Genomic DNA, 27558 nt, shown 5'->3' with positions numbered 1-27558 from the left:
CTGGAGTAAAAGTTGTGTACAAAATTATTCACATGGACCTTTATTAAGGTAATGTCAATAAACAAATACATAGAGTATTTATAGTAAAACTGTACATACATATCACATTGCAAAAGGTACAACTTATATCACAAGTTCCAAGCAAAGTCATACTTGATGGTATTTTTAACCACAGAAGAAGAAGAATGATAATTTTAAAATTATATAAATATATACCAAACTGAGACTGTGACACTTGGTAATTTCATGTTCTCTTTGCTGTTGTAAACTTGTCATTTATCGAAATTTGTTTCCTAAACAAAAAGACAAACAAGTATGCATTGATGTATTTCACTGACATGTTTGATTTAAAAATGTTTGATTTTGTGGCCATTTTTAATACAACTTTTAACTGCTCCCAATGAAAAAAACCGTCTGCGCTGTCTCATATTGTTGCATGAAGAAAAGCTTTCATTTGTCTAACATTATTAACTGTTATTAAACAGAGCAACTTTGAACTGGTGTGGCTTTAAATGAAGAAGTAGCTCTCTGAAGTGTCTCCACTTTGTGCCATTTCACTCAGCTGTTTGTTTATTGAATCCTGGAGCGAGCCGAGAGAGAGTTCTAATACTGGGCTGCTGTCTGTGCTCGGAGACGCTTGTGACATCTCCAGAAGAACGTCAGATGGCTCTGCATCTACTAACTGCTCCCCATCGCTAAGGCTTAGTCTATATGCGCCTTCTGCCTCTGCGGCGGCTGTTTCCTTGGCAACAGTTTCTAGGGCAACCTCCTCAGTGGGCGTGTCCTGCTCAGGTGCATGGTCCCCTGCTTTGGAGGCCTTGAGCGAGACCAGTTTCTCGATTTCCTTGAACAGCTCCTCGTTGTTCTCCTTCCACTGACGGTACTTTGAAGGTGTCAGATCGGAGTCGCCCAGGATCTTGTTGATCTGCTGCAACTCCGCTTCTTTGGCCTGTGGAGAAAAAGCATTTCCAGTCAGCGACCATGCAGATGAATTTTAATATCACCCTCTGACCATTTGAACACAAAAACCTTTCTGAGCAAGACAGTTTCTTGATATAGTTTCATTCATGGCTCATTTCATAAAACTTGCACAAACACTTTACTTAACTGAGGAGTCTCTGTATGCGCATATATGCAATGTTCTTTTCCTATATTTAGATTTCTGCAGTGAATATTTGCATAGCCAACGCATAAGTGGCCAACACTGCTATGTCTCAGTTACCTTGTGGTTATGTGGACAGTTTTACATGAAGTGCCAGCCACAATAGAAATAAATAGAATGATGGGACTTTTTCCCCCTCCTGGGTTCCCACTCTTTAATTTAAAAACTGAAACAACAGCAGGAGATGAACATGAGATGTGTAGTTACATTTCCAGGAAAGTGCACATCAGGGTATGGCGTAGGGTTTCAGAGAGGTTTGCAGTTACAATCTACCTACGGCACAGACTTACTAGAAGTATAAATCACCTGTGATACTGAGCAAGAACAGTATTGAATTTGAAGGTGTTTGGATGAGACTTTCTCATTTCACAATATGTGAGGCGTTTAAGGAATATCTGTCATATATACACCATCCATCACCGCCGAGTGAATTTCAAGCTGTGGGAAACAGTGCGTTGCAGTTTTAAATAGGAGTGGTTTTACCCATGTCTTCCATGTTCCCTACGGCCAAAGCGAGTTACTAATAAAAGCTGAGTTTTTAATTTTGTTATATAGCTCCTGCCAGAGCAACTTTCGATAATTAAGATGCTTGGTTAATTCACCAGCTGAGCCATTTGTCATGCACTCAGTGATAAATGTACCTGCTACTGTCACGGCTGCAGCAGCAGTCGTGTGGTGTTTTGAGAAAGGACCCAAAATGTGGGCACTGGCTGTGATGCGAAGGAGCTTTATTTTGGAAGGTGAAAACAACAAAAGCGAGAACAGAACTAAAGATAAACCTAAACTGGGAAAACTAGAAACAAACAAAACCCGAAACCATAACTCACGGAATGACGCGCAGGGAAAAACACCGAGATTCCCCAAATAACACAGACAGAGCGACAATGAACACGGGTGAAACCACACTATATAAACACACAAGGGGAGGACACAGCTGAACCTAGACATGAGAGACACAGACCTTCAAAGTAAAACAGGAAATTTACAAACTGTTTTACAAACACAAACTCAGGAACACAAACAGAGCACTAGGGGAAGACATGGATAGATATAACAAAACACTAAACACAAGAACCAAAACTCTAAGCATTAACAAAGACACATCAAGAAATCAAAGATCAATAATACAAAACAGAAAACACTGGGTCACTGACCCAGGACCATCGCAGCTTTGCGTATCAGTTGCTGGAGTTAATGCTGAATCGCATGGGTTTCCATGCAGACACAAGGAAAGGTAAGACTGGATAAGACCTTTCCTCACCTTTAGAGTGCTTTGCAGAGCTCGGAGCGTGAGTGCCTTTTCATTGATGACGGGATTTTTGTTGCGCCGAATGAATGACTTCCTGAAGTGGTCGTGCGTGAACGGCTGCTCGTGGCCGATCAGAGAAACTCCCCCTTCCTTTAGATTGTTTAGCATCATGCCCATCTCATCTACCTGACCAGGTTCTAACAGAAGGGAGGAAACACACAGGAAAAAAACACAGTCACACAGTTGTTGTGAACCATCTATCCAAAACAGGATTAAAGGTAAGTAAACAACACAATTAATCTTATTTACTCTCTCAGAGAATATTAAAACTTAATGAGTCTTAAAATATTAACACTCATTACGCTGTGATTAAAGACATTTTTTATTACTGAGAGAACAAGAGAGAGGCAGTGTGACATAACAAATACCTGTTCCTTTGCTGCCCTCTGTTGTAGGTCTAGGTAAAGGCGCCCTGTTCTTACCCTTGGGGAGAGGTAGGGTGCTGGACTGTACCTTCTGAGAAAGATAATCAAGACAAATATGAAATGAATGTAATCTGGATGTGTATGTGCATGCTTTAATGATTATTTGTGCAATATATAACTCTCTTACCGAGCTAACCTTGTTTTTCCTGCGGGTTGAAGGAGATGATTCGCTCTCTGATTCAGTTTCACTGTAACACTCTGTTTATAAATGAACACAGCTGTCAATGTAATGCCATTACCTAAAATGTGAAGCATCAGGACTGCCATTTGTAAATGGGCAAAGCTACAGTAATTAACAATAATGCTCTGTGTTACTAGATAATTATGAGACTACAATTTGCTCTTATTTTTTATGGTGAAAATATCATTATATCTACCATTTATTTGCTCAAGCAGGACACATCACGATGCATTATTGCTAATGCCGTAGGAAATATATGGGAAAACATGAATTGTATTGTGCACATACAATTAAGTGATTTAGAGTAAAAATTTAAAAGCATAAGAGAAATGTTTCCACACCTTCCTCATTATCTGGGCCTTTGTTGAACTTCTTGTGCTTCTGTATGGCTGTAATCAGACAGTTGATCCATCTGATGAAAAAAAAGGGGATAAGCTATGTCACCAATATTCATACACATTTACCTAAACACTTTATTATTAAGTACTGTACTGGTCTGTGTCCAGGTTCACAGCACTCACAACTGGCCTCCAACAGTCACCTGATCTCAATTCAATAAAGCACCTTTGGGATGTAAAAGGTAAAAGGGAGTCCAGCTTGATACTTGCAGCATCTATCTAATAAAGTGTCTAGTGAGAGTATGTTGAGGATAACATCTTTAAACAATGCATAACAGTCTCACTAGAGAAGCCTGAAAAAAGCAACCAGCAGGGGGCAGTGAACACCACCACCTGTTACAACTTTACCACCTCTAACATAGACTGTTAGCAAAAGGAATGAATAACTGCATTGTGTTCGAGCTAGTGCCCGACACAACCAGCCGATTGTGACATTGTTATATCATTATACAGTATGAACTTACTTGCTCATGTCATTGACATTGTCCGCAGCGAAAATAAAGTTCTGAAATTTCGGGTGGCACATTTGGAATACGCTGGTAGGGAGAAAACAGAAAGAAGGAGCGGGGGTGTCACAAAAATGAAGACCTAAATATGCAGAACATGTGCATACATAATATAATTGCTGTTTTAAACCATGGCTTTCCATTATGGCACCATTATGTGACTCATCACTGGGTTCACTCTTACTATTTTCTCTTGTGCTCTCCGGCGCTTTCTATGCCATAGCTGGATATATTGAGAAACCCCTCTGCCTTCTCCTCCTGAAATACAATTGAAGAAAATTAGACATACTGACAATTAGATGAATGCAAAATATTTTGATAGTTAATAATGCATGTGGCACTAACTCAGATAGATCATGTGCTTTAGGTATTATATGAACTAACAGCGATGATGACCTTTTTCTTGATTTTTTGCTCACCTGTTGACTCTTGTACCAGTAAATGTGAGGCCCATTGAGCACGAACCAGAACCGTTGCCACTTCTGTGCAATGAAGACACTGCTCTCCTTTCTTTTCTTCCAGAGCCAACCATCGCAGTCGGGGTGACTCAAGTCACGGCAGGACACACGACGCCGGCTCATAGCCGTCGTCTTTCCTGAAAGACAAATAAGGAAGAGAAGGGAGATAATGATCATGATAAGTGAACTAAATTTTTGGGTATTTCTTGGGGTTTTTTGGACTTTTGCGATGTCTCCAGTATTAGATCCTTTTAAAACCATTCCAGGAAATATAAAAGCACAGAAAATTTACGATTTAATATTTAAGTCGAAGCAGATTTTATTTGGGGGGAATTCGACTTGATCTTTCTTTGCAATTCCAAGCACTCAATTCATGTTATTCTTTACTGCTACATTATTGCCACAGCAACTGAACCCTCCTAATCTCTGTATCACACAGCTGAGTTGTCTTAGTATCATCCATAAAGCTTCCAACAAACTCACATCGCTTCTCACATTTGACACTGTGTTACACTGTGTTACACAGTTCACTAACTGCTTAACCCGTACATACTGTTCCCATCGGGTTTTCCAGTAACCTTTGCAGGACAAGTTTCAGGCACTCTACAGGTTTTCAGTGGAATAAAACATCCTCAGTCAGGATTTTTTTGTTAAAGAATCATTATATTTTACCTCTTGTTTCTGTTTAGGCATGTATTTCTTGGCTATTTATCTCTTCTTTCCTTTGCAATGCTTTATTTTCATTGTTTTTCTTTAGTCTTAGTTGTGTTTTGGACATGCTTATCATTCTGTGACCATTTCATGTGGCACAAAATGGCAACAACAGTTGCCTCGAGCCACTTTATATTGTGAGCTTAAGAAACTATAATAATAATAGAGAGAAAAACACAGTAATTAGATGGCCCTTTGTTAGCAGTGGAAAGGAAAAACTCCTTTTTAACAGGAAGAAACCTGGCACAACCAGTCCATCTGCCACGCCTGGTGAGGGAGATTTGCTGTGCTCCTGGTCTTACGACACTCTTCTATAAGCCACAGCTTACAGAGGAGTTATCAGTTCGGGGCTGATTTTGTCATTACAAAAACACTTCAGTGTTTTGTTTATTTTATTGTCCTGTGATAAAGAAAATCGTACCTTTAGTGGAGGTCTTCTTACCATCCTTGTTCCCCTGAAAAGATAATCAGACAGCGATCACTCAGTGTTTAAAAGCTTACTTTAATTAAATCACCATTAATTGCCTGGATTGTAACAAAAACAATTGTTAGTGAATGTTCTCAATTTCCCCTCACCGTGTGTCCCACCATATCAGGGCAGGAACTGATGCTAGCTCTGTCCTGTTTGGTTCTTACAGGCGAGGGCGAGCGGTCTCTCAGGCGATTTAGTGAAAGCCTTGAACCTGTCAAGCTCTGTGACCCTGCTGGGAAACAGAATGAAGTTTCTAAATAAACCCACATCTTTGCACCTCAGTTACATTGTGGTTTCTGTGCAGAAGGTCAAATGATAGTGAAACTATTACAGTGTGGCATGCCACGATAATACACTTTGTGTGTTGTAATCAACAGTTTAAAATCCTTCTGAAAAGAAAAACACAAAGTAACTAAAATATAATCAGTTATAAGAAAAGATAAAATCTTGCAAATTTGTCTTACCTGGTGCCAAAAGCGCCCCCTGTCGGCTTTGATATGAAGTGAGGCTCAGATTTTCCTCAAGCTCCTTGACTGAGGATATTTCAGATTCTTCCTGTCCCATGGGCTGCTGTTGCACCTCTGGCCCCTGAACAGCTCGTCTGTAACAAAATATATAGAAATATCAGTCAAAACACTTGGGTTCCACTGATGCAGCATCTGGTATTATAAAATTAAAAGTCCAAATGAAAAGAAACATTGAGCAAAGAATGAGCAGCGAGGAAATTACATAAACATGTTGCAAAAATACAGATTTTTATCTTACTTTATATTCACAGTTGCCACATTAGGCTGATATAAAGTGAAACCTCTAGCTGGAAAACACTAACAGCACATTACAAAACTACAAGTCCTTAAAAAGAGTAATTTAAAGTGATAAAATATGACTTTACTTGCCAGTTTCTCCCTTTTTTCTTAAAATGTAGCTGTTGTATATTAGAATGTGTCAGAATTATTTACAACCACAAGGCACCATCACCGCCCACTCCATCCATTTGTTAGAGTCCGCCTGCTCTTCATCAGCTCTCGCTGTCCCTGTTTGCCTCTTCATCACTCTTTTCCTCCCGTCTACTAATTTTTCCCTGCATTTTTTAAATCTTTCTCCTCATCTCTTCCTTTTAACTCATTTCCAGTCAGTCGTGTGTTGCGAGTGCGCAGTGGAATTTGTGGCATTTGCAGTGTGACCTCATGGGAAACCTGCCAGGTGCTGGCAGATGAACAAGGTCAAAAGGGTTTCAGGGATGTTCAGCTCTACTGAGTAAATGCTGTGTAACCAGATCAGTATTCAACTTCTCATGCATGTATGCAAACAAAGTGATTGACAATTTTTTTTAAAAAGCAAAAAAGAATATTTAAATTCAGAAAATATTAGACAATTGGCAAAAAAAAATTTTTTTTAAAATCAGTTTTAGACGTCTGTCTACAATTTTGCATATTTTATTCAATTTTGCATTGTTTGCATTCTTGTTTATGTATTTTTTTTAATCTTTCATTCTTATTCTCAGGCATTTAGGCGATGTAATGATACCTTTCTTAAAGCATTCTCACTTTTTGGATTGCTAAATATGGCCAAACTATTTGTGGATTGTGCCTCGGGTGTATGCACAAAACCTTTTCTTTCCATAGACAAAAATCGAGATGTTAATGTTTAAACCATGTTTTCATGTACATCACGTCTGAAAACAAAAGTTTGGATTCTTTATCCTTTTGGGGCCCAGTTGCGGGACATTACATTTGACTTACTACTCCTTAATAAAGTATTTTAAACTTTGTTGAGCAGTGGTGACTTTATTGTGTTATTGGGTTAAGGTTTTACAATGTGGTGACCCAGAAAGATCAAACGTTGTTAAGCTGAATAAAACACAATGAAAGCAGGAAAAAACAAAATCGCAATGTTTTTGGTGAGAAAATAATGCGACTAAAAAACAAAACGCAACAAAAACAATGCTGAAGGAAAAAGAGCCACCCGTCTAGGAGCCATTGTTATGCTGCTGACTAATGTTACAGCAATTCTTCTAAGCGATTCCTTTTTAATGTTTACTGAGGGGGCAAATGCACGTGTTCTAAATTGGGGGGTAGAAAGGTTTATATTTCAGATGGGATTCCATGCATCCCCTCAGAAATCTACATCTATTATTCTAACTTTAAATGGAGCTTGGATTTCTTCTTGATGTTTATTTTAGAGACAAACCCAGGTGCTGCTGTATGGTTTAGAATATTAAACACAAGTAGCAGTTCCATCTTATTAAAGGACAAGCAAATGAATGCCCTCAACTGAAAGACAAGGACCTGACAGATGCTGCCACTCTCTTGAGTAATGAATGCCGTGGACCCTCTTGATCGTCCTTTTCTTCTTCCTCCTCTGACTTCTCCTCCTTGTCCTCTTCTTTCTGAAAACACAACAGCGTGTGAGTGTGCAGGTTGAACTGTCTGCATTTAGGGGTCGGTGGAGGGTTAAGAAGCTGGATGTCACGGTAGACTCTAATTGCAACCTTCTCCTAGGCTCTGCCATCTGTGTGCTCTGTGGCTTAGCAGACAAGACGGCAACGCAAACAAACACACACACACACACACACACAGACACCGCGTGCACACAACTCTACACACACAGCCGGCGAAGTTCTTGGAAGAAAAGCAGGGCATCTTCTGAGGACAATATGGAGTTTATACACTCAGCTGATTCACATCTTTTAAATGTTTTTCTCACCCTATGCCGCCAGCTAGATCTGAGATTAGCACGGTGATGGTCACGAGGGGGGTGTGAAATGCTCACAGTGCGTGCGTGCATGCGTGCGCGTTTGTATCAGATGCAGTGTGTAATTCAGGGTGTTGTTCAAAGACAAACAACAGTTGGCATGGTGACTACTGAGAGTGCGCAAGTGTTTATGGAAATAGATCCCAAATGAGGTTAAACGGAAATCAAAGAGGGGATTCTCATAAAAGAATCCCCCTGATATAAAACAATCAGGTTTCTAAGAGAGGATTTGATGCTCAACTCTCACCCCTGGATGTAATTATCCTAAAATGAACACAGACAGCAGACACTTGAAAGCAGAATATTTCTGCCTTTGAGGTTTCTTCTGTTTAGCTTCACAAATGATTAAAAGTATGAGCATGACAGAGAGGAGAAAAATGTAATTCATTAAAAATGTTCTAGTCACCGTGAGGGCGTAAAATGTGTCGTATTAAATGCTGGCATCCAGTCATTATAGATAACCTTTTCTAAGCTTCTGAGAAGATTTGCTACAAAAATGGAGATTTCCCCCATGATATATCTATAGTGTATCTGCCATCAATTTCACAGCTTTAATTTTGAGACTACGTGAGGAGAATTAAATCATGACATTTTGTGGGGTTGAGCAAACAAATGGCAGGGTCAGACACATTCTCCCTGCTGGAAATACTCTTGTGTCATTTAGGTGAAGTTAGAGCCTGGGTAGAGCGTACAGCTGGCAGGACACGGTGACACTCACTGGCTGTGCATTCACAGGACAATTACCTTCTCTTTTCTCGCAGAGGCTCAATCAGACCTCACACAGACTTTGTACCAGAGAGCTTGCAGGGTAAAGACCATTAAAAATATTAGATCCAACTGAGCTGGACATTTGTGTTCTCACATACAGCTCCCGCAGATGTCTAGAGACGTTCAGGGCCACTGTGTGAGTGTGAAAGTAGCTTGAGACGCCATTGTTATAGATTCTGAAGTGTTATTCACAGGCCTTAGCATAATTTTCCTGTGAAGTCTGTTTTCCAAATTATGTGGAAAGTACAAGTATTGTATAATATATAAAAAGGTAAATACATTGGGGCTTTTTTTTTAATTCACTGACTATTTTGAAGAAAGTTTGTACAGTTTGTGGAGTGAAGAAGTGAGTGGAGGAGGATTTTAATGAGCCCGGACCTGTGTAGAGATGAGCGGGGCTGAGTTGTTGCGTTGCACTGATCCAGGGATCTTCTTCAAGACGAGAGTCACCCCACTGGGATTCTCACGCAGCTTCTTCACAAGGTTAACTCTGCTCCAGCCCACCTGAGGCAGCAACACCGGTGGTTATTTCACCGTGAAGGTTATTGTATAAGACACTCAGACTTTGCAGGAGGAGAACTGTCTCAGACTAACAGGACCACACACGCACACACGCACACACACACACACACACGCACACACACACACACACACACACAAATTTATAGTGCAGAGCATTAGGCCCTTAAGTGCTGTATGTACGGTATCACTCACCACTATTTGATCATTGACTTGGATCACTTCATCTCCAGCCAAGACCTTCACGTAGGCATCAGTAGAGGGCTGCAGAAACAGAGAAAATCAACACAATCAACACATCTATATTTGGGTTTAAACAAACCAGATATAGATTTCAGCAATTACACGATTTGTTTTTCACAGACAGCGGCATAAATTTGTAATTGGCACTTAAAGTAGTTTGTTTTATTATGTTTTCTTGTTGTGTGATTTTATTCAGCCTTTGTGAGTCGGGAATAGGGAGAGTTCTGTTCTTTGTTTGGATGTTAGATTAGATACAGTATAGTATTATATTATATTCTGTACTATATTATTATAGTATATATATTATACAGGTGCAGCGACACATTGTGCATTTCTATTAATACTTGTACTTTTATTACATATTCCCCTATCCCCCTCCCACTTATATATGTATACTTATATATATACATGTACACCACATATAACATAATAACTTTAAAAAACACATATAAAAATGCCGAACCCATCTAATTTATATATATGTATATATACATATATACATATATATACATATTATAATGCAAAAGTCTTAAGGTTTACAATTCTTCAACACAACCTGAACTCTTGTAATTTCTTTAAGCAGTCTTCTTGAAGGACATTCAAAGCTCATCTTTAGATGTTTGCATGTTTTAGTTAACTTTTCACCAATTATTTTGTGAACTTAAAAAAATTAAAATTAATAATAAAAAAATTAAAATAAAATAATAATAAAGAGGTGCTATCTTTACTTTTAGTACTTGTTTATCTTGTAAAAAAATCGCTGATGAAACTTTGACGGACCTGTTTATTGAGACTATTGAGAGTCAACTTCTTTCAAAAGTTTTAGCTTTTATTAGAATATCTGTACTAACTCAGACTAAACTGTGCGTCCTGCATATGTGCCTCCATGCAATAAAAGGCTAAAACGAATATCGAAATTAATAAAAACTCAACAAAAACTAAACATTTTCAAGCAATAAAAACTGAACTGAAACAAGCAACGCAACTCTGGAAACTAACTCAAAGTGGAATAATAAAAACTAATTAGAAACTACAAAACCATTATAGCTCTGATACACAATCACAGTTGACCTGTTCACCTTATCTCCTTCTCCATAAATTTCTAACTTGCATTTATCACTCCATAAAACCATTGATACTGATGTTCAGTCCAACTCTTGTGTATTGTGGTTTACTGTAACGTTGAAAGACCTTCAGAAAACCAGGAGAACCATTGATCAAAACCACTTAATTAGTCTGGCTCCTTTGGAAGCTATCTATAAAGTACATCATCTATGTTTATCCTGTAATGTGTATTCAAGTAACCAGACAGAAGTTGTGTTTATGGCTTCCTATCCTGGTACATTTAATTCAATATGATGTTATCAGTTTGTGAGGAATATTTCAACAAATTTCCATAAAATAATGTTTAAGGGTCAAACAACTAGACAGAAATCTCAATATATGGACACTCCAATAAATTAAATGCATACAGCATCATATCTGTGCAAAAATCAAGCATTGCTGACTATGACTGAATAAAACTATAAATATTGTTTGTGACTGCATTCATAATATAGCAAATTTGAGACTGAATTCGACATCAGACAGTCTGCTGATATTGTGAAGGTCGATATTGTGATTATAAGCCAAGGCCCTGTCTGTGCAAGGCAGTGCATGGATCCTTCCCACATTCATGCAGTTTATCTGTATTTGTGGACAGTGGCCATATCTCTTATTAGCCGTCAGCCACAGCAATGTTACAAGTAGCAGGGGAGCCTTTGAGGTTGACATCATGGAAAAATAACATCTTCATCTTTCTGCCCCTCTCCTCCTCATCCTTTCACAAGCCCTTCTTATTTTCACTCATAAACACTCCCTCATACATTTTATAAGCTCCCGATACAAAGGATCTTTGGCTTTCTCAGAAATTCGTTCATCTGCGGCGCATCCATTAGATGATTTCATTTTTCTCAGAGAAGCTTTTATCCACATCAAAAGCCAAATGGTTACAAAGTAAAGCTAATGAAGTCCACTATTGTAATGTAATGCACCACATGTACCAGATCTCCCTGTTGTTGCCTCCAGTTTCCCGCTCAGCTACAGCCGGTGTTTAACTGAATATCTGACACACATAGGAAAATCCTGTGAGTCACAATGTGTTATAAACTTGTTTACATCCAGTCTTACTTATGGTTGGAACAAGCAGCCTTGTAGAGATTTAAAAATAAACAGTATGCCAGTATTTGCAGCACGAGGACTGATATTGGTGTCAGTTTCGGCGACAGCGAAGGAAAGATAAGCCAGCAGCTAAAAATAATACCTCACGCAAAGTACTTCCAAGGGGATTTCTGCCTGGTAGAGAACTAATGTTTCCACAAGAAATCGATGAAAATCTTAATTTTATACTTTAACTGTGCAGATGAGAGGATAGCCCGATTTAGCAGATTCTGCATGTGTCTTTAAAAAGGAAAAAGAGGATGGTGTAGTTTTATGAAATCAGATAAAAGTTTCTTTTTTAGAAGAATCAAAAACAAGAAACCAAATGATGCTCGTGTTTTATTTTTGCTTTTCACAATTGGAAATATACTTCCAGTTCCTTCTAGATAAGAAACTCAGACAGACTTGTGCTATTCTGTCCTAAGCAGAACAAAACCTTCTGATAGAAGAAGTGTAAATGAGTATGAAAGTGTCAGCTCCTGCAAAAATATCTGGCAGAGCTCAGCATAACACGACGCTATCATAATGATCCTTTTAAAGCAATAAATCCCATCTGCTATATTTTCCTGCACTTGTAGCCAATCAGTGAGTACACATATACATGAGTACATGTTAACAGAGCTGGTTAAGAAATATAGAGGCACTGTAAAGAATCTGCACGGGGCTCTTGTAAAGAGACAAACTGTTGACAGGTTGGTTTGAAGTTCACGATAAGTGGCTTGCTTACGAGCACTTGTGAGGCAGCGATGGTTAACAGTGTGTGGTTTGATGGCTGAGTCAACAATGAGGAAAGAAAAATAAAGGCGAGAGTCTGACCTCAGCGGCAGTTCCAGTCACGTAGTGGTTGCTGGAGTTGGTGGATGTTATCTCGATGCCCTGAAAGAAAGCAAAAAAAAAGGAAAAATGTTACGTACTTTTCCGAGTGATAAATTTATGAACTTTGCCACACAGAATGTTAATTTTGCACATCGCTGAATCAGAATGATTCACCGTAATGGACAGATAAATTTACTGCGTCTTCTTGCCGTCATTATCAGATTATGTACATAAAGATATTGGTGTCAGCCTCCACCTGTCATCTTGCTGTGACTGATCATTTTAATATAATGGGCGTATGGGGAGACAAATAATTGCATTCCAGAAAGCCCTGATCACATAATAAATACTTATCACGACAGAAACTGTGGAAACATGAATGGAGTTGATCCATTTTTGACTAAAAAGCTCAAAAGTGATTTAATAATTAAAAGGCACATCAGTGCTCACATAGTCCTCTTCTACTCAGTTTGAGCTTTATTACTGCAAACCTCATTCACCCATTCACGTACACATTCATAAAAGTACTTTTTTTTTAAAGCATGTGCACTTTGAACCTAACACTCACACACTCACATGGATGCATATGGGAAAATTCTTGGTTCGGTATCTTGGAGACTGGAAGAGCAAGGAATCAAACCACCAACCTTCTGATTAGTAGACGACCTCCTGAGTCACAACCACCAATAAATCAAATTATTACATTTATAGATACATTTAATAATTAAACGCACTGTAGTTTGGAGTAAATACGGTCCAAGTGTGGATGAGAGTGATGACTAAAGCATAATGAAAGAGAGAATTGCAGAACGCAGCAGTAATTATCTGCCTTTATAATCAATGAAAGCTGCAAACAGCTTCATTGTTCAATAAATGTTTTCAGTGCTTAGAAATAAATAGTCCATTTTAATAATATGCTTAGAAAAAGCCATATTTAGTTTCTTTCTTAAGTCCAAAAAATATAAATCTACCTATAATGAACACTGGGAGCCAGACTGAGTCACTTTCTCTTAGTCATGTACTGCAAACAATTTGTTTGTTACTGACAGAAATGTGAATTTGAGAATTTATTTTTTTGTGTGCTTTGGACTCGTGTGCACGTCATGACTTGAGCGGGTATACGTCATACTGGCTACACTGAAAGTGCATAAATCATCATCCTTCCTGTCCCTCACTTCCCTTGGTTTCTCTTTTTAGTTCTCGTTACTCTTTAATCTGTCGACAGGCAGAAAGCACTATTGCTGACGTGCTCCAATCAATTTCCCTCCGTCGAGGACAATCAGTTTTTGACGCTCGCTGTTAAGCACAAATCACAAAAGGGAAGGAAATTGGTTAAACGCATTTCTCTGTAGGGATTAAAATGAAACTAAAGGGACACAAGATTACGTAAATCACAAACAAAGATGAGAGCTGTAATTTTACTACTTGATGTTCTGACTTGGAGGAAAAAAGAGAAGAAGCGGCACAAAAAGTACACAACTGAGATAAGGGTTCTCGTGAATCTAATAGGAACAAGTACAAGGAGAACCTTGAGTTAGATGGAAGAAGTGGTGATGATGATGGAAACCATCGGGTAATGATGAAGACAGGAAATGAATACTGAAAATAAAACAGCGAGAAAAAAGTAGGACAAAAAAGGGAAGTGAAGAAACAGAGAGATGAGATTTGAAAAGTAGGAGACATGGATGATTAGGAAAGTGGACCAGAGGAAAAACTTTAGCGAGTGAGGTTTAAATTCAAGAATGAGTATAAATAACTGGATTTAATGCACTAAATCTAAAGTTACCTTACTCCTTTTTAAACATGTACACATATGTTTTCCTTTGTGTGCCATTAGAAACAATACGTCCTCTCAGGAGTTCTAAATTCAATGAAGGCAAAAATTCTACAGTTATAAAGCGAAAGATGTCTTTACCAGCTGATCACCGGGTGCCACGGGTATCAGTTCGACACTCTCTAGCTGAGCGGTGTGATTGAGGAGCGCTTCGGGGCAGCAGTTCAGGATCTCGTCACAAACCGCCACCAACTGACGGCACTGAGGAAAGAAACACGTGCCATTCAGAATATCTCATTTACTTCATAGTAAAACAAAGGACAGCAAAACAGGTTAAATTACTCCAAGGCACAATGAAACGGACGAACATAGAAATAAGTGAGAAACTTACGACAGAGATGATGTCCTTTTCTTTTTCGTAGCCAGTGCTGTTCTGTTGGATGAATTAAAAGAAATGATATGAGCAGAAGGCTGACCAAATGACACCCTGTAGCCTATGTACGACATGCTAATGTTATTGATTTGTGGAAATGGGACAGTTTGACTAAAAACCCATGTCCCATTTCCTCTTCACAGCATGAGTCAGGAAGTGAAAGGCCTCGGGTTTTTAGAGGACACAGAAGCATCCCTGGAGATCTTTAGTGTGTTTTTTCTGGCTTTCTACAATGAATGAATGTTTGCTCTTCACATACAGACGAGTCAGTTATCTTTGGATCAGATCTGCACAATATTCTTTTAGAGTCCACCTATTCTGTTGTGTCATCCAGTTTTAAGCTTTATCTAATTTTTTTCCTGTAATTTTATCCTTGGCCTTGATACCATGATGGCAAACAGGCCCAAAAGGCCCCACACTGTGCACTTAAATGGCACATTTTTACCACAGCAGTCTTTATGATGATTCTCATTCACCTATTCAGCCATACTTGGGGCTGCGATTGGTGGACAACCCACTGAACCACATGAGCCACAGCTGCCCCTTTGCCCATGCTGATATTCAGCTCCCCTTTCCTATGCTAAACGAAATGAGTTCTTTCAATATAACTGAAACTTTAACAATTTAAAAGGTCCAGTACTCGTGGGTGCACAGGATTTTTTTTATTATTATAGTATAAAATTTGCAAATGGCAGACTTATAAAAAGAGATATTCCTCAACTCCAGCCTTTTATTTGATTCGCGTCAGCAGATACGTTTTGTGAGGAGAAAATTGAAAATCTCTGACGAATATCAAAGTGGCCTTGGCCTTGTTTGCGCTGTTTCATTTTTCAGATTTCTTGGCGTTATTACCCAGGAGTTCACATACTGTACTAAACAGTACACACTCTGCTAATACATTTCTATCCAGAGTGGGTAACACACTGATTTGTTGCTCATAACTGTCACGCAAGATGAACCCATCTTTTAAGACAAATGCTCTCGTTTACTGTACAGGAAACATTGCAAACATTATAATGTTAATGTTACAAACGGATCATCTAAACATGCACACATGCACGCACAGACATACACACAGTCAGTATCACAGTTACTAGAATTCATGCGACAGATGTATGTTGGCTAATCTCTGGTTTCTGGGATGAGGGTGTTAATAACGCCTTCCTATGAGCTTTCCTGCGAGGTAGCTGAGTAGTCCCGGGAGCTAAAGAAACAAGCAGAGGCTTTGAACAATGGAGGACAAATGAGGGGTTAAAGGTGAATAGGGCATATGTTTGCACACCATATAATATTCACTGACTCGTCTAATGCCACACACTATTACTGCCCTAAGCTAATTTGCAATGGCCAGCGATGTAATGGGTTACATAATGGATTGCAAGGGGAAACTAATCCCTGTGAAATGTAGCAAGGGATCAACAGTGAACACGGCTGGATTTCTGGGCTAATTAAAGGCTGCGACACAAGGCTGCAGGAAGAGGTACGACGTGATTACTGGCCAGTTCAACTGGTCCGCTTGTGCTTGTGTTCTTTGTATGCTGCTATTCCCCGTGGGGATTACTGCATGAGAGTGGCTGCAAACTGTTATATACACCAAAACAAACCGATAAAGATTCAGATATTCAGATCTTTATTTTGATCCCTACTACGGCAACAGAGTCTTGTGAGTTAGGGTGCTAAATGTGTAATAAGTTTGTTAGTTGCTCAGGCTTAAATCACAAAATAAACCAAAGAAAAGATGCAGAAAGCAGAACATCAACGAGTGCCTTGTCCTAAAGCACAAAAGCTGCATCATGTGTAAGTAAGATGCGAACCAAAGCATTATGATTATCATATAAAGGCATGATCAAAGCATTAGGAAAAAATAGATGCAGCGCTAATTTAAGCCATTTGCAGAAGTTTTACATGTCCCTCAATACCACAAGAAAATTAAGATAATCGCAAGAGGCATCTACAGCCATGTTAGAAGGCTTGATACTTTCTGCAGGGACATTTCACAATAATCTGTATAGCATCATTATTAACAATTGGCTTCAAACAAACAAACACAGCTGAGTTTTTCAGATACTGCCTGATCGCTCCCTTCACACTGATGCCTTCAGTTTCGTAGTTATGCTCACAGAATATGTAATATTTACCAAAACACATCCTTATTACAAACACAAGGACTCACCACTGCATTAGTTATGATGTGGTTGGCTGGAGATTGTTCACTGTATCTCTCTAAGCTCCAATAGTTACCAGCTACGCTCCTCCAAACAGCTTTTTTATGTCCAGAAGTTTTAGATGGATTTGGGGAAAACAGCATTTTGTTTGCATCTTTTAAAATGGGATGCTCTGCACATAGACCTAAACTTAAACAAAGTTTTATCTACTGCTGAACTTAAAAGCATCATATAAAATAATGTCCCCAAAGTTAGGTGTCATTTTATTCTTGAATGACTTTTATGTCCATGTTGTCCAACAAAACAACACAAAACAAAGACAAATCCTCTGAAAATCCTAGAGAACTGTAGGTCAAGAAATGCAAGAAAGTCTGCTCCTTGGAAGCAAAATATAAAGGCATTATGGATGGCTTAAGACTTTAATTTAACATATTTGAAGAACTTAGTTTGTACAAATCAGTGCTGTAAATAGCAACAGCAGCTGCGGTTCTAATTTGGTGCCACCTTTCAAACACATTATCTGTTCTGCATAAGGTTCTTTCCTGTAAAAACTCTCACCATAGCTTTATAGAAATATGGTAAAAATAAAGCCAAACCAACGCCTCTACTTTCTGTTGTATTTAAAGTCACGCCACAGGTTATTTCCCTTCAGCAATGCAGTCTGTTCTGCATTCTTTTCTAGCTCTGCCAGAATAGGAAATGACACATCTCAGGTGGGCGACAGGTACAGTTGTGCCGTGAAACTCAGCTGGGCGTGGTGGGAAAACAAAGACCACAAACTAACATTTCTCACTGCTGGTATCACACTAAGAATCAATTACGGGCACCAAAACTGTATGCATGGGCGTGTTCGTGCATATAGAAACAATGAATCACCCCTTTCTAACATAAGTGAGCATTGAAATTACGAATAATTATTACAAATCTATAAAAAGAATATGCGAGCTTGTCTGTGGTAAAGACCTGACAAAGAAAGAAGCAGAGGAGAGGAAATGAGATAAGACGTAAGGGGTGGGAAACATTTAGTTTTCAACAGCATGTTGTACTGTCACTCTCGAGTTGAATCAATTTTAGATCGCCATCAACAAAAGCAGAACAAGATGCCCACAAAACTGAAACAATGAAATTGATGCAGGCCTATAAACTGTGACTTTGCCAACAAAACACAGCAATGGCACTCACCAAGTTTTGAGCAACAACAAGTTTATTCTGCAGCCAGATTCTCAAGCCTAACCTTTAACATTACTCCAACTATAATAGTTACAGATTAGCCACAGTGTAGACATCAATAAATGGTAGACAATCCCAGTTAGGAAGAGCAGCAAACTTTAAAAAAAGAGACACAAATCTTTCTTCATCTCACCTTTAATGAACGAGAACAGTAGTTTGTGCGTCGCCGCACGGTTCTGCTGCAATACTGCGCTTAGTGTTGTGCCAGCCTGTCTTAAAGATGCTGTTGTGCAGCCAGTGCTTAAAAAACCTAATCTTGATTCCTCTGTTCTTGCAAACTTCAGGCCTATTTCAAAGCTCCCCTTTATGTCCAAAATTTTGGAAAAGATTGTATTTGTTCAGCTGCAATCTTTTCTATCTGGTCACAATGTTCTCGAGAGGTTTCAGTCTGGTTTTAAACAATAATAATAATAATAATGGATTGGATTTATATAGCACTTTTCAAGGCACTCAAAGCTTTTCATAGCACTGAAACTGCACTTTTAAAAGTCCTTAATGATCTTTTACTAGACTCAGCTGTGCTTTTGGATTTGATACTGTTGACCACAGCATCTTGATCTTTCGGTTGGAGCAATGCGGCATCAAAGGCACTCCAGAGTGGTTCAGGTCATACCTCTCTGATAGGACTTTCTCAGTGAAGATTGGAGATTTTACCTCTTCCACAGCCTCCTGTACTTGTGGTGTTCAGCAGGGTTCTGTACTGGGGCCAATTCTATTCTCTATCTATATGTTGCCTCTGGGTCTTATTTTTAGGAAATATAATATTAGTTTTCACTCATATGCTGACAACACTCAGATCTATCTTCAGCTAAAGAGAAACAGTTCTGCCTCCCTAGAACCTTTATTTCAGTGTTTCGGCGAAGTTAAGGCCCGGATGGCCTCTAATTTCCTGAATTTCAACAAAAATAAAACCCAAGTGATCGTTTTTGGACCAAGTTGCAATTCTAGAACCTCACATTTTAATTTGCGCAGTTTAGAACCGTTTATCAAATCGCATGCAAAAAATTTGGCGGTTATATTTGACAATAAGTTCACCTTTGAGAAACAGATTAGTTTAGTTGTACAGCGGTCTTTCTTTAAACTGAGGCTTTTATCCAAGGTGAGATCTTTTTTGTCTTTTACAAACCTAGAACAGGCAATTCATGCTTTCATCCTATCACAACTGGACTATTGTAATTCTTTATATGTAGGCATTAATCAGACTTGTCTTGCAAGGCTCCAGCTGTTTCAGAATGCCGCTGCTTGTCTTTTGACACAAACGAAGAGAAATGAACATATTTCCCCGGTGCTTGCCTCACTTCACTGGCTCCCTGTACATTTTAGAATCAATTATAAAATCTTATTTGTGACTTATATTGCACTGAATGGACAGGCCCAGGGTATCTGTCAGACCTACTGCAGCTTTATATGCCCCCTAGAGCTCTTAGATCGGGTGATGTTTTGCTTTTGGCCACACCAAGGTCGAGGCTGGTTCTTAGAGATGATCGTGCATTTGCGGTCGTGGTGCCTAAATTGTGGAATGATTTGCCTCTCCGCATTAGACAGGCTCCTACCCTCAGCCTTTTTAAATCCTATCTTAAAACACATTTCTACTCACTGGCTTTTAATACTGCATGAGAGTTATTTACTTATTTATTTGTTATTAGCTGTTTGGCATTGATGTTAATTGATATTGCTATTTTATTGTGTGTTATTTTATTGTGTAATTTGTATGTTTGTACAGCACTTTGATGAACACCACTATTGTAATTAAAAGCGCTATATAAATAAATACATAGAAATAAATAGGAATAGTGCTGAGCTGTCTTGTCTTGTGGATCATGGTGTGTGTGGCCCGATCAGGTGCTGGGCTAACTTTGGAACAACATCCTGTGCCTTAAAGCTGTTTGCTCCATAGTTGTCTAGGAAACAATGACACGCTTTTATGTGGGTGTAACATTCAGAAAAACAAGAATGGGCACAGCCATGCATGGGCACACACACAACAGGAGGCTAAAACCAACAACAAATGAGATGACAGGAATGTACAGTATGCTCAAACATGGACTGTTGATTGGAGGCTGTGCAACCTATTACAGATCCTTAAAATCTACCAAACTTTACATCAAAAGTCTACACAAGATCTCTTGAGACAGACCTCTGCTGCCTCAGCACGCATGTTTACATACTTGGACTACCCCTGTGTTAACCACCAACTCACAGACTTGCTATAAAAAGACTGGAAGACATAACTATGTTAGATCTCTTCCACTCCTGTTGCTCTTTTCCTTGTTTGTTTTTTTTTCCATACCTTTTTCAAATTCTGGTCTTTTTGGGATTTCTCTTCTGCTCTTGTTTTTTAACCCTAAAAATAACACAAGCTATAGTTTGACAGCTCTCATGCATGATGACTTTTTCATCCTCTTGCCAATTCATCCTGAGTCTAATTCCGGTGAGCAATAAGATCCCAATGCTAATTTTAAAGATGAAGTAGTTGTGTCCTACAATTCGTTTTATACAACAACAACAAACTTTATTTATATAGCACATTTAAAAACCAGTGGTGTACCAAAGTGCTTAATATTATATTATTATGTGTCTGCTTTAAAACACAAGATTAAAAAATAAAAAATAATTAAATAGATAAAAACAAAAGGGTGTACAATGCCTCTCGTCCTTTGACAGCTCAATAGGCTCCAGCCACCCTGGGCATAGTCCTTCAAGAGTTAAACATTAAAATCTCTTGAGTAACACCTTCACCTTGATGTTCTCATGTGAAAGGCACTATTAAAAGTCTGACTGTTGTTTTTCCAGAAGAAATGGAATTCCAGTTATACTCACGTACCGTTTTATAATGAATTTCCTCAGTTCATCGCCACCAATTTCCCTTCTCTGTCCCTCTCTCTTTGCTTGCTGCTTGGCTGCTTCAAAGCAAACTGAGCCTGTGCTACTGTGAAAATCAGACCTGACAACTTTAGTGCGGCATCTTCAACGACACCAGCTGACTACTGACCCCGAGCACCCTCGGGGTGAGAGAAAAGAAACACGCACACACTTAAATATACACAAGCACACAGGAAATAAGACTCCTTTTTTGATGCAAAGGATGTGGTTTGGCTTCTTTAAAAGCCCTTCTTTAGAAAAGACGTCATGCTAAAGGGTGGCCTCCTGACAGGACAGTAAATGCCACAGGGTGGGGTGTGTGATACCAGCCGAGCCTGAAGCAAAATCTTTGAAAATGCTAGTCTGTATGGATGCTTTTAGTGATGCTATGCTGCTAATGCGATTGCAGCAGTACAAGAACGTGTGCACACACGCTGCTCAAAACTGACCTTACAATTGATCTGCCAAGAGTTTTCTATCAAAACCGTTGATATCCAGCATTTATACAATAGATGTGGCTGATGTTTAAGAAGAGGAACCTGAAACAATAGTCATCCTGTTTTCTGGTTAACACATAAGCCCACTAATAATTTCCTCACATGCCTCTGACCTTACTTCACAGAATAGTCTCAGCAGCTCTGAGCAGTTTTATATAAAATAACACCTAGCTTTAAAACACCTGATTATATTCAAAATTTAAAAACAGGAACAAACAAAAGCTCGCCGATAACAAATGGTGATCAACCGGACAATGAAAGAAAACAACAGGGGACAACGCTGATTCAGCTCATAGGATCAAAAAAAATCCCTTCAGAGTCAACAACTAAAATCAATCTTAAATCCATGCTTCCTTCCTTGCCTGCTGCTCACTGAAGCCCATTAGGGTAATGTCCTGTTTTCTAGACCCCAGAGATTGATTTTTAACTACACCAGCAGAAAATACACTTGCTTTTATATCTAAGTGTAGGTATTTTAAGCATTCAAGCAAAGAAAAAAAGAAAAAAAGGATCAACATGTGGAGAGTTATCCAGTTAAAGAGATGAGAACTCTACCTGTTGTGGTGGGCAGGTGTCCAGGAGCTTTAAATAAACCTCTCTAAATACTCAGAGTTCTCTTTCAGCCACAGCTTCTCTCTACTGCTTACTGTCTCTGTATCTCTCGAATTATCTTCCATTCATGTTATCGCTGGAGCTCCATTTTCTTTTTCTCCTCTTCTCTTCTCAACTTCTGTCAGGCTATTTATCTCTAATGTCACCACAGTGCCCAGCTAATAACTTCTCTCTGCTTGTTGCTCTTTGCAGCGCGTCTATCAATCCACACTCCCTCAGGAGTCAAAAGTCATTTAGTAGCGGTGGTGCAATCCCTCTCTCAGTCTCCTCCCCTTTCTCTCCCATACCCTTTGCTTCCCACTCAGCTCTTCCCCCCCTCCTTCCTTCCCTCCCACAGGCACAACAACATATCCAGGCCTGCCTTTCCTGCTACCTGTGAGCACATTTCACCCACCTTTACATGTATCCTATTATAAATATTCTTTCTCCCCACCGCCATTTCTCTCAATCGCACCCTGCCGGGGTAAACACAGACCAAACCAAGCCGTTCATTTTGCCAGCCCTTTTAACCTAAGCGTCTTCAAGTTACAGCTGCCTCCAAATATGCCAGGAATGTAAAGATAAAAATTGCATTACTCGGGCTAAACTGAGGAACAGGGAGTGTGTTTGTGCTTCTGGCTTGCTCGTTTGGGCTTTTTGATTTGAAAAATAAATAAATAAATCGCACAACAGGTTGCAGTTCCCCTTTGGAGGTTTATAGTGTGCATGAGAGTGCTGCTGGAAACATTGTTCAATAGTGTTTGGTTCCTCTTAAAAGTATACACTTTGTGTGGACTCACGAGCACATGTGCTGTGAAGTACTTGTGTTCAATTCTCTGTATTGTAAGAGCAGACAGCTGATAAAAAATATATATTAGTATATATTATATATTAGTTTGTTTGGTTTCTTTTACTGCAATAATGCCATTCACAAGCTCATGCTGAGACTTTGATGCAGTTATTTAGAAAAAATGGGCCTACCTTGTGCACAATGTCTCCCAGCTCTTTGCAGTAACTGAATATGTTCTTGGTGGTGGTGTATGTATTGAGCTGGGAATATTGATATCTGAAAAGAAAATGATTGCAGTTTATATAGAAAAAACTCTAAAAACCAGAATATGCTTAAGAAACAGCAGGGGACCTTCCTGATTTACAATAACTTCAAATTTTAAAAATAAAAAGGTTAGCTTGCTTTCTGTTTACAGACCTGTTGAGCAAAGAGAAGAGGCCTTTGGCTGAGGCGATGAGTTCCACTACGAGCTGCAGAATTGTGGGAGTCAGCTTGGTAGTGCTCCGTCCGTCGTAGCTGTTGAGGCGCCAGCGGGCCTGGATGCCCATCTGTAGGCTGTGAGCAACAGCGCGGTGCTTCTCTATCAGACCACGTAGGTTCTCACCGCCTATACCATAGGTCTGGACACGCACAAAAAAAAAACACAAATCCAACTAGTACAGTGCCCTTTTCACTCAAAAAACAATGTGTTACATTAATGATGTTGAATGTTTAATTCACAACACCCCTTCTTCGTTTCTACTGTCCCTTTACAGTTAACACAATATATCGCTTAAGATACATTTGATATAGTGTTCACAACATGTCCCTTTGACTCTGAACTGGATGGAACCTGCTGTGTGTAGCACATCGGCCCCCCGCTCTCTCGTCATTTCCTGTCGCTTCTATTCGGTGTATTTTTGAACAAAGCCAAAAAAATGCATCTAAAATCCTTAGAACACAATCCTCAGCATGTCATTTCAATATAGCTGTGGGGAGAGAGTTCAGAGAATTCATTATACAGACTTTTTTCTTGGTATTGTAGCATGAATGCTCAGCAAAGGCTGTGCGACCTGCACAAAATCCAGCATTTCTTGTTGATGGAAAAATGTGTGTTGTTTCCTGTTTTGTTTTAAGATATGTGAAAAAGTGACCATGTAAGTTACTGTTGTCGAACATTTACTACCAGCATGACAATTGAATTGTTTATTACCCAATCAGACCTCTCAGGTCATCAGGTGCAGAACCAGAATTAGATACAAGTGTGGGTGCTTTCAGTTTCTGTGGTTTTTTTCTTTGGAACAAGCTGCACGTTCGTCTGACCTGAGGTCAATTACAACCGTATCTACATTCAAAGACAAACTTCAAACCTTTTATTCTCACAGGGTTACGCTTCATGACTCTGTGTATGTATATTTTATATGTAATCTTTTGTCAAGGTATTGATATTGTGTTATAGCACAGCTGTTATGAAAAAATGCATGTCTGTTTTAGGTATTTTAGCAATTGTCTGAGCGATTATAAAGAACCATAATGAGTAATTTAAAAATTCCATTAAACACCTGTTTTTCATAAACTGCCCACATGGATCTAATCCACCCAGAGCAATTAAAAAGAAGCACAGCATTTTATAAACAGTCTATCCTGAACCCTTAACTGCATAAATGATCAATCACAGCACAATGCAATACAAGTGAAAAGGGGAGAAAAGCAAATAGATTACACTGTAACAAAGAGTAATATCAATACATAATAATACAATCATATGCTTGTCCTCACAGTTTGCTGGCCAGCAGCATGAGACGTGAGTCTTTAAAATCACTGAAGGAGGAGCATGCAATTGTCGTGACCCACTCACCCATGGTCAAGAGGCTTGTTGGTACACAACCAGCCGGAACACTGGGCCTGTCAACAAGTGGCCATGAATTTTTCATGGCCTTTTCAACACTGTAGCTGGTAATTATCTAACCATGCGCGTGAACCTGTTTGGTCTACTCCATGTGAGTATCTGATGGGTGTTTTTATGAATGAGCGCAGTGTTAGCGCTTCGTGGAGCATTAAGTCCTGGAGGGAGGAGAGGAAGTGGGCACATGAAGCCACATGCACACTATAATGGAAGCTTGAAAAGCAAAGCTTTTACTTAAGTGTTGCACCCTCATTCGCACAGACTTTGGGTTTGAACTGTTCATGTTGTAACGACTAATCAGTATTAGTTATTTCGGCAGTTTAAGCAGCCTGAGTCTTAGGCTGATGTTTACAGGCTGTTACGCCACAAGAGCTGGAACCCGGCCTGGTACTGTCCTCCTCAATTAGTCCTAAGGCCATTCTGGAGTCCCCTCCACACACACACACAGACACACACACACACACACACACACAAACACATACGCACACAGAATTTAAGTCTCCTAAAACTTGCTCTTAAAATTGGACAAGCAGGGTAAATAATTAAGCAGCAGAAAAAATGGGATAGAGAATCAAAGGGAATGCATAAGTTTTTTTTTTTTAGTTGACTGCACGATTTCCCTAAAATTTGCATGCAAACTATTAAGCCCAAGCTTTTGTATTCTAAATCTGCTTTGCTTACAGCTGATGCATGACTAGTCCTTTGATCTTAGCTAGAAAACCAAAGTAAGTACTTTACTGTGATATGTTGGATTGTTGTAAAAGTGACAGAAAAGTCAAGTACTGGCTGTATGTTCTGGCTAGATTTGCAACCGATTGACCAACAGCTGCTCATTCCACTGTGCAAACAAAAATAAGGTGTAAAAACACAGCAGTGAGGCAAAATTATATCTCTGTGCTGCTGTATCAGAACATACGCACCACCAGAACATGATAGCATGATTACTGCACCGTTACAATCCGCAGCATAGCAAAAACATGACAAGAGATACTCAGAGATACACTCACCATCACTGTCTACATGTATTATAATATGTAATTCTCATTGCTCACTCACCAGAGAGCACAGTTTCTCCACAGCCTCCAGTATAAGCTCCTGGTGTCCAATCTTATGGACTCCCAACACCTCCAGGTCCTGAGAAGTCAACTGGAGCAGGTCCACCCCTGATAGATGCCACTGTGCAACTGGATACTGATGCAGTGGGGTATCCAAACCTTGCCGAAGGGCACAAAAAACAACAGGCTTTAGCTGCACACATGGCAAAAGTATAACTGGAAAAGTCCACATACTCATAAAGTCCCATGCATGTGCAGGCTTGAAAATGGTCTTCTTCTTCTTCTCTACCACATGTTGAGTAATTACGTTTGAAAAAGTAAAGACTTGACTGTGAAACACGAGTAGTTTACTAATATCTGAACACTATAGTGGTACCAAAGTAATACCTGTATTATGTGTATTAACTGTGCTATTAACTGTGTATTAAATTAAGCTATGATTTATGATCAAAACCACATCAGTAAAAAGCACAAGTCAAAAACATGATATTTAGAATTATCTCTAAAGCATGGAAATCATTAACACTTCTGTATATATATAACTACAATATATCAGTAATATGTAAGGATATTTTAATATGCTTTTAAATACTCAAATACTGCTTTTAAATTAACACTAAAATGAAAGTATTTACAGCAAAATGTACTTTTACTGTTCAAGCTGTATAATATATAGAGTGACTCCTTGTCAACAGTAATCCATAAAAAAGTAACATGTTTATAATTACAAAAAAGGAGCTTACCATAAATTCAGAATATTAAAGTTAATCAATTACCTCAAAGCTGTGCTCAGTTACTTTCCTCCACTACTTTAACACGCTTTAACATACCAACTGGGGAGGCCTGTTTATATGACGAGATCTAAATGTACATGACAAGCATTCATATAAACTATTGTTTATGAGGACACTATTTTAGTTGTTGACACTGATCAGAGCTACACTGTTTTGGCTTCTCCCTCTGCACGGGCCACTTCCTCATTCCACCTTCACCTTCCACCTCCAAGAGGATTTGTGTGGCGATTCTATTTCTAACATTACCGTGCGAGCCAAAGTACCTGTGAAGTGATCAAGGCGTTAGACAAGGAAAAGCAATATGTGTCTCACCTTGGAGCCACTTGCTCACTCTCTCCTCGCTCCACGACGTTATAGGCTCCATGCTCGGAGTCCTGTTGCAGTCGCTCGTTCAGTTCCCAGCGGTCCTGGCCGATTTCTACCTCTCTGGGTGGCTGGAAGAAACAAAAGTAGATCCTGATTTGGAATCAGACGACGACGACGACGACTGGCACTCCTTCTCTCGGGTACAGGTAAGAGTCTCTCACCTGCTGTCAGCCAATAACACAGAACTGTCAGCCT

The 27558-nt window shown here is 39.2% G+C and overlaps 1 protein-coding gene across 3 annotated transcripts; it reads right to left on the bottom strand.

Moving 5' to 3' along the window:
- Positions 1–24: 24 nt before the first annotated feature.
- Positions 25–27558, bottom strand: cnksr1 (connector enhancer of kinase suppressor of Ras 1). 3 transcript variants are annotated; one of them, XM_026152933.2, is made up of 21 exons: positions 27310–27558; positions 26205–26362; positions 23681–23883; positions 23455–23539; positions 15087–15128; positions 14837–14956; positions 12922–12981; positions 9859–9927; positions 9523–9648; positions 7911–8011; positions 6087–6223; positions 5727–5854; positions 5572–5605; positions 4401–4576; positions 4166–4239; positions 3940–4011; positions 3419–3489; positions 3024–3094; positions 2840–2927; positions 2424–2608; positions 25–949 (listed from the first exon to the last, which is right to left on the bottom strand). In XM_026152933.2, exons 1-21 carry the CDS (start codon positions 27359–27361, stop codon positions 509–511), a joined length of 2493 nt encoding a protein of 830 aa, XP_026008718.2. In that variant the 5' UTR covers positions 27362–27558; the 3' UTR covers positions 25–508. The 3 variants fall into 3 exon arrangements, with proteins under 3 accessions (XP_026008718.2, XP_026008719.2, XP_080150239.1); XM_026152934.2 differs by having other exon boundaries at positions 3033–3094; XM_080294113.1 differs by having other exon boundaries at positions 5727–5851.

The sequence above is a fragment of the Astatotilapia calliptera genome, chromosome 19 (assembly GCF_964374335.1).
Source record: "Astatotilapia calliptera chromosome 19, fAstCal68.1, whole genome shotgun sequence".
NCBI classification, from domain to species: Eukaryota; Metazoa; Chordata; class Actinopteri; order Cichliformes; family Cichlidae; genus Astatotilapia; species Astatotilapia calliptera.
Note: the sequence above shows the minus strand (reverse complement) of the source record. Positions and strands in the feature narration are given on the sequence as shown.

Coding starts and splice junctions, on each gene's coding strand:
- cnksr1 (XM_026152933.2), bottom strand. CDS start 27,361: ATGGAGCCTATAACGTCGTGGAGCGAGGAGAGAGTGAGCAAGTGGCTC. Junction 14,957..15,086: donor AAAAGGACATCATCTCTGTC/GTAAGTTTCTCA, acceptor TTCTTTCCTCAG/TGCCGTCAGTTGGTGGCGGT. Junction 9,928..12,921: donor TGACTGGAACTGCCGCTGAG/GTCAGACTCTCG, acceptor CTGTTTCTGCAG/CCCTCTACTGATGCCTACGT.